At 39.0% G+C, this 11,916-nt stretch overlaps 1 protein-coding gene across 1 annotated transcript; it reads right to left on the bottom strand.

The window, feature by feature from the left end:
- Positions 1 to 1,265: 1,265 nt before the first annotated feature.
- LOC139353414 (uncharacterized) lies at positions 1,266 to 1,705 on the bottom strand. Its single transcript, XM_070997596.1, has 2 exons — positions 1,480 to 1,705; positions 1,266 to 1,381 (listed from the first exon to the last, which is right to left on the bottom strand). The coding sequence occupies exons 1-2, from the start codon at positions 1,703 to 1,705 to the stop codon at positions 1,266 to 1,268; spliced, it is 342 nt and encodes a 113-aa protein (XP_070853697.1).
- Positions 1,706 to 11,916: the final 10,211 nt, after the last annotated feature.

Raw genomic sequence — 11,916 nt, 5'->3', positions numbered from 1 at the left:
TTTTCTGATCAGCTTATATTTCCTCTTGATCCGTAAAGTAAATTCAAAAAATATTTGAAAGAAGATGTTTCAAATAAATAAATACACAATAACTAAAATCAATCGAAGTACTACAGCCTGAGAAACTGATGTTGAACAAAGGATATAATTTTTAATAAAATATATAATTACTTAGCAGTAGTACTTGTACATGTAAAAACATTTCCGCCAAATAAGAAATGTAACCCAAAAACCGGTCTATTACATACTAAATACCAAATATAATAAATACCAAAGAATGGAAATCGGTCTTACTCTTTTTTAAAAACCAAATATACCGAATCCTACTGTTCGGTATTTTAGGGATTTTGCGATAGGTAACGCGAGGGTCTTTCATTGGTGAATAGCCACTCTAATCAACCTGCTTCCATCTGCGCAGTCGGAATCGGACCATTCGCGCGGCATGTTCTACTTTGGAGGGGTTAAAACCAAAAATGCCCCGGCGGAACTGAAATGGAATCCGATTATTGTTTTTGTGCTTAACTTACTGCTTTTTATTTAAAACTAAAACTAAAATACAATTGTGTAAGAAAAGACTTTAGGGAATATCCAAAAGTTATTTATTTGAGCTTTTTTTGATAAAGAATGATTAATATGTAGCATTCAACCTTGCAAGCAGTGCTGCATGTCCCGATGAGCAGTTCTTAAAACGACAATTCCGGCAGTTCACCGCATTCTGACTGTCTCGCGCACCGTGTCTGGTCTATCCGCACTGTCGGCAGATATTTTTGTACCTGCAGTCCTTAATCTTAGGGTCAAAACTAAGGCCCTCTCATCAGTTTTCCTGTGGCACTTTATATGTAATATTTATGCCAAATTGCCACCCGGTACCACTTCCTTCAGCCGATTCACCATAATTCCCTCCAGCACATTTCCGAACACTAGTAGACATATGCCACGATAAGAGGCAGGATTACATCATTTGGTTATGTCGAACAAGGAAGAGTGCAATATCGCTGGTAGATGTATCCGAACTGGTTAAAGAACGCTCTATCTGTTCCTAGTATACCCGGTAGACTAAGCTCACACCAGTTAGTTCATTCGAGAATAAAAAGTGAAATACGAAGCAAGTATGCGAGTCTGAGGGTGGCGGTAACCATTTTTTTTTCCTCCGCGGTTTCCCGAATGGGAAAACACAACCCAATAATCGTTTAGCTGATATTTCAGTAGGTTTTAATTATTAGGTGGTTGTTTGCGCGGACGAAATTTGACTTTTGGATTTTTGGCTACTTCTTATTCTGGCCCCCCTTCAAGTTGTGGGACAGAACAAGTTCCTCCGAAAGCCCGTTCGGAATGGAACAGCTCAGCCTTCCATTGTTAAGAAGCGTTACCATCAGCTTGTCTAAAAATATAAGAAAATATTAAAAAAGATGGAGAAGTAAAGCTAAGAACGAAAGCCTCGACTACGAAATAAATATAATTAAAAAACAAGAACATAACTTACATAGTTCTCCGAATTTCCGTCCACTAGTTTAGTGTCGATCCCTTGGAGATCCTCAGCTGTGCATAGAGGGAAGGAGCGCTCCATGGTCTCGACTATCTTGGTATCCACCTTGCTTGACTGCCTTTTGTAGGCGGTTAGGGAGCCCATTGCCTCTGTAAGGGCATTGAGGCCTTCCTTGATACCTTTTACATCCGCCAGCAGCTCCTCTATGTTTTTTTCCATCTCTAAATAACATGTAAAGAAAAATACAAAATATTACTATTACTATCCAAATTTAAAAAAAAAACATACTGTCCAACCGGGCGCTCTGGGAATCCTCTAAAAATTTAAATGGTTACTAACTAGAAAAATTAAGAAAAATATTATACATACCGCTCGTGGTAAGGCAAAAACGTTTCGGGGCACTCATTTTTAAAACTTTAAAAAAAATAATATATAAAGAAATAATAAAGAAATAAAATGAAAAATTATAAAACAAATAAGAAATAAAAAAAAATAAAACAAACAATAAAATAAAATATAATTAAAAGAGGAAGTAAATAAATAAATAGTAAGTAAATTAATAATAAAATAAATAAACAAATAAGAAATAAGAAATAAATAAAAATAAAACAAACAATAAAATAATAAAAATAATATATAAATAAAATAAAAAGTAAATAACGTTTATGAATCTTCAAAAGATATAAAGAGCGCCGTCGCTGTTACATGCCCGATTCGCTTTATAAAACGCCTACGGACTAAACACCTCCCATTTTAAAAGATAAAAAAGCATAAGACCTAAGAAAAATGCAACATGGGAATTAATACTACTATACTATTTTAGGGAGGAATTCCTACGGCTTTCCTACTTAACTCTGAAACTGGAAACTTTTCTAAAATTGAATCCTCTTCAAAAATTCCTTCACATATACCCACATCAAATGAACTACTAGGCTCATCATAAAATCTAAAAAGCTCTACAAATTGTATACCTAAAATAAATATTTCTCCTTCCTCTTCTATAAAGGATTCCACTTTAATTGGAACTATTTCCTGTACAAAACAAAGATTATCGGGTCTATTCCCGCTCAGTATGCAATTTTTCATTTTTAATATTTTTTTCTAATTTAATCTGCGGCTCTTATTTTATTTGTAGGGCATCCTCGCTTATTTTTCTAAATATTTGGGCCAGAAATTGTGTGGGCTTTCGGACAAAACGCTAAAGAGTTTGCAAATAATTTTCAAATGCGTAGGACGAACCACTGATCGGATATCCGACTACTGTGATCGTTTCGCATATATGTAGCAAACCGTGAACATTGTACGAAATACTGTTTTCGCCAAAAACAGATGGAAAATTTTCAACGAAAACATTCAACACTTCTTGGCTAATGTCGTTGTTTTTCAGAGAAAAGCAATGTATGTGCACAATGTAATAACAAAAATGCATAATATTACCCTTTCCTGACTGTATCTTTAAGAGTTACAATCCCAGTATTCAATAAAAACTGTCTATACTCTGTGGCTTTCCAGTTTGGGAGCTCTAACAATGTTCTCGACTTGCGTGCAAACTCTTTTGGAATATACTTACTCATTGATGTTAACGTTTTCGAAATAGTTTCCTTTTCATTTTTTGTCAATTTTTATACGACTTTGTTATTATAAAGTCTTAGTAAAAACTTTCGCATGACACCCAGCTCTATTAGATGCATGCAATTAAAGGGAACTTGTGTTACCATTAAAACTCCAAGCTTTTCAAAAGCGAACTGAACATTGAAATATTTTGAAGTGTGATGGCTGGGATATTTTCTAGCACGAAAATCTTCGTCTGAAATGGGATCCTCACACTTTGTACTGCACGTTAAAACATAACTAATTTGTCTTGCTACCTGCAAGCACTTTGTATATCCATGGCCGGATGTATGACCAGGCGTACCTGTCACGTAAGCTCTTGCAGGTGCATCAAAAATAATTGCTCTAAGCCCTACATAAACTTTTTTGTTTAATATTGTGACCCCGTTTTTTAATGTGTCGGACAACTCTTTAGTAAACTTATCTAAAAACTCATCAGAATCAAGGGGTTTGTTATACCCCATAAAACTCCTATTGGCAAAACAAAGAAATTTTTAATTTTATTTAATCTAATTAAAATGGGCCACAATTGTGCACGGGACTATTAAATAACGGGAGTCGGTCAATATTTACATCAATGCTTAAGAAATCCGGAATATCTTTTAAGACAGCTATTTTATTTAGTTGCTTTGTTAAGCCGATAAGCAAATAAGAGCTCCCAGCACAATTTCTTGTTGGCTTATGCTTTAAATACCATCATGGTCACTACATCTGCCATTTCCCTATCTAACATTTCCTGCGAATGTAAATGATTTACCTCTTCAACTATAACATTATGAAGCCCTGTATTCGAACCACCTACTTCCATTGCAATTCCTACTTCTACTCTTTCTACACTATTCTCATTTCTTGTAACTCCTGTAGAAATTCTCATCTGCTGTTTTAATTTTTCCTGCTCTATTTTAGCTAACCTACGCATTTGCCTATCTCCAACCATTTTATGCTTGTTATACCCTTGCAGAGAGTAAAATGATTTCAGTCAGAAGTTTTCAACGCAGTGAAGGAGACGATTCCGACCCCATAAAGTATATATATTCTTTCCATGTTTTTCCGCATTGGTTCTCGATAAAAAACTTTCAAACTCTTTAAGTCAGACAAGGAAGAACGCTATAGTCAAGTACCTCGACTATCAGTTACCGGTTACTCAGCTAATAGGACCAAAGGGAAATGGAGATATGCAAGCAGCAAAGCGAGATTGAAATGCGCCACCTACCCGTGATCTCAATATATGGTTATGTGGGCGGTAGAAAGATTTACGCGTTAGAGTGGGCTTGGAAATCTTTTTTTTAAACAATCGATAGGTACTGAGGAGACTAATACATTTCAGTTAACATTTTTTATCTAGCACGAAAATTGTGGGCGCCACTGGTTTGGGCGGTTTGTGGGCGTTAGGGTGGGCGTGGCATATTCGCGTAACAAACGTGCGCTGCGTACAAGGCTACGGAATTTAAATCTGAGATCCTATTTCTGTATCTTTGATAATTTCCGAGATATCCGCGTTCATATCTACGATTTTTTTAAGTTTGTGGTCGTTAAAGTGGGCGTGGCACATTGCTGAAACAAACTTGCGCTGCACAGAAATCTCAGGAATCTGCATGTTTAATCCCAGTATCCCGCACTACCTTACTGAACAGAGGATTTTCAAATGCGGAAGTCACAGCGTATTTCTTACAAAAACTTATAAAATTGTATTCTTGTATGTTCGGAACAAGAAGTATGATTACAAGAAATTTGCTCAAATTTGTCCTTTTTCAATACTTTTGTGGGCGAACTCTTTCAAGACGTCTGATATGGTCCCCACAAGAATAAAATTGCGAAACCCTTAAGAAAATAATTTGTCTAATCAGAGGCCTGGTAGGAAATTATAATATAAAATTGGTTCAGTTTTTAAACTTAAAATATTTTAATTTATAAAGCAAACAAAAACCCCTCCTAACGAAGTAAAGCAAAAGCGACGATTGCACCCTATTTTTGATAAAGAGTGATCAATATATAGCATTCAACCTTGCAAGCACTGCTGAGTGTCCCGATGAGTAGTTCTTAAAACCACAATTCCGGCAGTTCACCTGATTCAGTTTTCCTGTGGCACTCTCTATGTAATATTTATTCAAAATTGCCATCTAGTAGCACATCCTTCAGCCAACTGGCAAAAGACATTTGCCATGACAAGAGGCAGGCCCCTTAAGGTATCCTTCCAAGAGGCACCGAGAGTACATCGATGTCAGGTGCTGAGGGATGGCACGCCATTCTTCTTTGACAGTCCCGCCCGTGATACCATCCATACCCGGAGATCGCTGGCTTCTCAGCCTCGCGACATAGGTCGCCACCTCGAAGGTCTCGAGAATCGGTGGGGCACCAGTTGGTATGTCAGCTTGAGCAGTCGACTCCGCAACAGGGAAGAAGTTGCGGAGGAGCACATTTGCGCAGTCGTGTCAGGTTACGAAGAGCGCGCCGTTCGACCGAAGACATCCGAGATCGGCTGTCTTTTTCCCGCCTCGGCATATCCGGTAGACGTAGAAGTCCCGCCAGTTTTGCATCTTTATCGTCAGAATAAGCGTCTTGTGCTGGCCTGAAGCAAGCCTTAGTCAAGCGGCAAGTAGCTTAGCATCGTCGGTGCCACTCCAGCGAGCTGCCTGCAGCCTCAGTCTCCGGACCTCTTGGCGTTTGGTAGTCAGTGCAGGACTCCACTTTATTACGAAACCCCTCCCTGCAGGTACCCCGCACCCCATCACTCTGTCGCATATTTCATGCACGATTGAGCGAAGGGTAGACAACAGGTCTTCCAACGGCGATTCTTTCAGTTCCTCGAGACTTTCTACTGCACTGCTTAGCTCTACACCGAAACTTCGCCAACTTGCATTGGAGAGTTTCCATTGCGGTAGAGTGATCAATATATAGCATTCAACCTTGCAAGCACTGCTGAGTGTCCCGATGAGTAGTTCTTAAAACCACAATTCCGGCAGTTCACCTGATTCAGTTTTCCTGTGGCACTCTCTATGTAATATTTATTCAAAATTGCCATCTAGTAGCACATCCTTCAGCCAACTGGCAAAAGACATTTGCCATGACAAGAGGCAGGCCCCTTAAGGTATCCTTCCAAGAGGCACCGAGAGTACATCGATGTCAGGTGCTGAGGGATGGCACGCCATTCTTCTTTGACAGTCCCGCCCGTGATACCATCCATACCCGGAGATCGCTGGCTTCTCAGCCTCGCGACATAGGTCGCCACCTCGAAGGTCTCGAGAATCGGTGGGGCACCAGTTGGTATGTCAGCTTGAGCAGTCGACTCCGCAACAGGGAAGAAGTTGCGGAGGAGCACATTTGCGCAGTCGTGTCAGGTTACGAAGAGCGCGCCGTTCGACCGAAGACATCCGAGATCGGCTGTCTTTTTCCCGCCTCGGCATATCCGGTAGACGTAGAAGTCCCGCCAGTTTTGCATCTTTATCGTCAGAATAAGCGTCTTGTGCTGGCCTGAAGCAAGCCTTAGTCAAGCGGCAAGTAGCTTAGCATCGTCGGTGCCACTCCAGCGAGCTGCCTGCAGCCTCAGTCTCCGGACCTCTTGGCGTTTGGTAGTCAGTGCAGGACTCCACTTTATTACGAAACCCCTCCCTGCAGGTACCCCGCACCCCATCACTCTGTCGCATATTTCATGCACGATTGAGCGAAGGGTAGACAACAGGTCTTCCAACGGCGATTCTTTCAGTTCCTCGAGACTTTCTACTGCACTGCTTAGCTCTACACCGAAACTTCGCCAACTTGCATTGGAGAGTTTCCATTGCGGTACCGGTGCTAAGCTCTTAACGGTCCTCAACAGTAATAATATTGTGGTCGCTTAGGTCCCAGAAAACGATATATTAAAACGATTAGACCTAGACCTATTTCTTAACAAAATGTTGAGTAGCAAAAAAAAACAGTCCAATATAAACAAGGAGTACCTCGACTATCAGAAACCAGTAACTCATCCAAAGGGACCAAAGGGAAATGGAGATATGCAAGCAGCAAAGCGGGATTGAAATGTGGCACCTACCCGCTATCTCCATATATGGTTAAAAGGGCGGTAGACAGATTTAAGCGTTATGGGTGTTAGAGTGGGCGTGGCAACCTTCTTTTATGTCAATCGATAGGTATTACCGAGACTAATAAATTTCAGTTAAAATTTTTTTCTAGCATGAAAATTGTGGGCGCCACAGGTTTGGGCGGTATGTGGACGTTAGAGTGGAGTCGATAGGTATTGACAAGACTAATACATTTCAGTTAAGAATTTTTTTCTAGCATAAAAACAGTAGGCATTACAGTTTTGGGCGGCTTGTGGGCGTTAAAGTGGGAGTGGCACCCTGCTGAAATAAACTTGCACTGCGCAAGAAGCTTAGGAATCTGCATGTCAAATCCCAATAGCCTAGCTCTTATAGTTTCCGAGATCTCAGAGCTAATCCGGACGGACATGGCTAGATCGACTCAGCTAATGATCCTGATCAAGAATATATACATATACACTATGGGGTCCGAAACGCTTCCTTCTACCTGTTACATACTTTCCGAAGAATCTAGTATACCCTTTTAATCTACGAGTAACGGGTAACGGAAAATTACCGCGACCCCCTTTTATCTCGTGTTTTTCCCCACTAATTTTGTTTATGTAAAATGTGTTCTGTGATTTTTCTATCGCCCCTAAGTGTCTCAGAATTTACTTCTATGCGATCCCGACCCTTTTTGTTTTTGTAAAATGTGTTCTATCACGCAGAAGTTACTAAGAAGTGACTTCTGGAGGACAGGCGATAGAAATCTCCCTTTTGCTTGTAGGGAATTTCGACACATATTCTCCTTGGCAATTTTGCTCAAAGATGCCGAGTCAATCTTGCCATGTCCGTCTGCCCCGCTGTCAGTCTGCTCGTATGAACGCTGAGATCTCAGAAACTAAAACAGCTAGAAAGTTTTAAAAGCTTTAAACATTTAAAAAAGCTTGTTCAAGCTATTTGAGTTATAACGTTTGAAGTTAACGTTCAAATGCTAGTGTGACCACGCCTTCTTAACCAAGCAAATCCCAGTAATATATTTGTCATATATATTTATATGTTGAAAAATACCAAAACTATCGAATAATGGAAATCGGACTACTGTATACTAAATACCGAAACAAGAAAATCTGGCTTCCCTCTATAATCCCACAATTCGGTATTTTAGGAGTTTTTACATATGGGTATTTTCATTGGTGAATGGCCACTCCATTCGACCTGCTTCCATCTGCGCAATCGGAATCTCGGATCTCAACCGTGGCTTGTTCTCAATTGAAGGGGTTACCTCCATGGCACGACAACCGGCATCGAATCTGAAATGAAATCCAATTAATGCTTATTGTACTTAGATCAGTGATTTTTATATTAAATCTAATAAATGAATATTTAATAATAAATAAATCGAACGAATGAAAGCTATCACCTGATAAATTAGATAAAGCATCGATAACAGTATTATTTACAAATGGAGATAAAATAATGAGTATTACATTGCAAAACCACTCCTCTAACTCCTTAATTGTAATAATATTATATGCTAAGCCAAGAGTATTTCTGACTAAATCTCCTAACTCAATACTAGCCAATGCAACGGTTCTGTCGATATCAGCACAGGCATAGTGACTTATGCAAAATTGACCGCATATACTAGGAAATATGTCACTTTCGCCATTAAAGAAGCGAAAGCACATAGTATAGTATGCCACAATGTATAAATCGTTAAGTTCATTCAAAATGTCTTGAATAATAGCAATACTAACGTCGGTTATTATGCGTTTGCATATTGGCAGCTTTAACTTATAAACTTTACAATACCTATTTTGCTCGCTTAAAAAGCGAACAATGTCATATGTAAAGTGATTCGACAAAATGGCATGCGCCATTGGATATACCATAATATATTCTGGAATATGTGCAACCAATGAGTACAGGAGAATTCTTTTCTCCACATATTTCATTCGCTGCACATCACATCCCGTTGCATCTAAATGCAATGTATCCTTCTTGATATTGTTCACCAAAAGACTTATATGTTCTCTGTTCCACAAATACACTTCCAGTTTCGTTGATAGAAACTGAAAGAAGTGCGAAAATTCCTACATTTGATATCAAAGGCGTCCTTAAAGGGATCTTTATCAAAATCCTCTTTCGTGTTTTCCCCTGATATAAAATTCCGGTAATAGGAAAATGCTTATTGATCATTTGATCATTACCAATTAGCGCCCTGTTTGTGCTGGCCAAATATATCAATTTATTTCTAATTTCAAGTGCAGTGCTGCCTTTAATTTATATTTTGGAAAGAAATCAATTAACGGCCCTGCACTGAGTAGATTTTTTAAAGTTTATGGAATGCCTATGTCCGATTCTATTCAAAAACATTTTTACATTTCCATTAAGAGATCCCTGAATCTTGTAAAAGTTGCAAGCGGGATCTTGACAGTATGCATAAGCACAAATCCATTCCTTATTCAATCGCAAACTTTTACAATTAATTAAGCACGCATTATTAACAGAGAAAAAATGTTCTCTTATCACGTGCTATATGCTTTTTTTTTGCAAACTTTGTGCTGCATTTCAACAATATTTCCATAAAATTCTGAATTTGCATTTCAGCTATTAAAATTTTAACCGGCTGTGGTAAGCGAATCTGACTTGGATCTAAATTCAAATCAACATTTAAACTTTTGTTGCGAAGCCGACAAGTTTTTCGAAGACATTTTAATGTAGCTTTGATATGACATTCGTCAAACGGCATGGGAATCGAAGAAATACTAAAAGTAATATTAAGATCTATATTTAATTGGACTCCGTCTTTATCGCCATTGGAATTTGAGATATTAACTTCAAACAAACCTTGGAATTTTCCCGAATTTTTCTTTGAATTTATATACATATTTATTTTTAAAGTGGTAGCCATGCGACATTCTAAGCTCGTCATAAATCTTCTTTGAGAAGATTTCTGCTTTTTGTTTTTGGGGTTGGAGAACATTAATGCACCTTTATTGTCCATATTAAAGCGAGACGTTACCACAATTCACTTTTCCAACTCCTATTTAGTGAACGTAAGTACAAAATTGATCACTTGACTTTCTTTTTTCGTGGGCTGCGTCGGGTTCGTTGGAATCCGCCGAATACTCCAGTTCGCTTGACAGTCGCTTACTCGGAACAAGAACTTTTCCTGTTAACTGAGTTTTAAGCCCGAATCTACATATGAGTAGAGTGTTGCTGGCTGAACTTTTTTTCAAGATTCTAGTAAGGTTTTATCTGAACATTTGGAGAAGGAATCGACCCTATTCTACAGGACCAAAAAAGCTTCTGAGCTAATGGGATCGGATGATTATTTGGAGCCACCTCACCTGTATTCTGCTTCAGTGTGCAGAAATGCCAAGTAGGAGGTAGGGAAAAAGCAACACAGGAAGGCATATCCGCTGGACGCCATCTCTGACCTAAAAAGAAGCCAAATAGATAAAAATGTCATTCGCGAGGTAGGGAAGGACCCAGTTAAAATCCTTATTTGGTCACCACATCAGGTTCGCGTTTATAACAAATTAAGAAAACAGTGTTCCCTGTGTATCGACGCCTCTGGTGGCAGGTATATGGAATATGTTCACATAGATGGACAAAAGTCTCAACATTTATTCCTTCACATTGCTGTTCTCCACTCTATCATCTATGCTTAAGGAGAAACAAGACATGGTTACCATTACAACATGGCTATTAAGATGGCTACAAACAAGAGCTCAGAATCCAAAAGAAGTGGTATTTTAGAAAAGTTCATACTTCTACGAGCAACATATTTATATTAATTTCGATTTACTGCAGGTGTGCGATTCTTCAAGGGCTTTGCTGTCGGCCTGTTGTTTAGCATTTGCGAGCTTAAGCACCGTTGAAGCGTATGCAGATGCTTGTAAGTCAACCAATGTGCCAAGAAAAATTGGGCTGATTTTTTTGAGAACGAAAAAAAACTTGTAAAATGTTTTTATTTACTTGGAATTGGACAGCTCATATTGGCAACTAGTCCCGAAGATGCGCGGACTATGGGGGTTCGTGCTTGAAAGAAACGGTAAAATTAATAGAAAGTCGAGCAAAGGAAGATAGTCAGCTAAATGCTTTTGTCGACGCAGCTAAAGATATACAAACAACAACGGTCGACGACCCTGGTAAACTATATTAGTTCAGAAATTACTATACCCATTTAATCTTAACTTTATACAAACATGTTCTTTATATATCTCGGAAGATCCGACTGAAAACACTTTCGGTGCTGAGTATCTGCAGAGCGCAACAAGCTACATCGCACAATGCGCTTCGTGCATAAAAAGGGAAGTAATGACATTGTATAAAAGGAGGAAGGCGACGAACTTAATCCTCGTGAGTGCGACCAGTATTCAAAACGGCTCCTAAAACAGATCAGGACGATTCCACTGAGGTCTAGTATAGCTAGGAACAGATTTGGATATGACAGGATCCCAGCTAGTAACGCACCAGTCGAAATCGGGTTTAACTCAATTAAAATCAAAGTGGAAAGATCCAAATGCCGCATAGACACAGCTGTGGATAAGCTGATAACATATTTCAACGGAAGTACTAAGTTTATTGATTGCTCTGCAATAAACAAGGAAAATTTTGAGCATTGAAGCTCTTGGGTGTTCCGAAAGTAATGAGGAAAATCAAATAGAGAACCACAATCAAACTAGAGAACCACTTTTGGATATCAGCAATGTATCCGATTTAGCTGTGGCTGGTACTTCAGATACTTGCTTTCTTTGGAATGGATGGAATAAAGATCCAGGTCTGCAAAGACTG

The sequence above is a fragment of the Drosophila suzukii genome, chromosome X (genome assembly GCF_043229965.1).
Source record: "Drosophila suzukii chromosome X, CBGP_Dsuzu_IsoJpt1.0, whole genome shotgun sequence".
NCBI lineage: Eukaryota > Metazoa > Arthropoda > Insecta > Diptera > Drosophilidae > Drosophila > Drosophila suzukii.
Note: the sequence above shows the minus strand (reverse complement) of the source record. Positions and strands in the feature narration are given on the sequence as shown.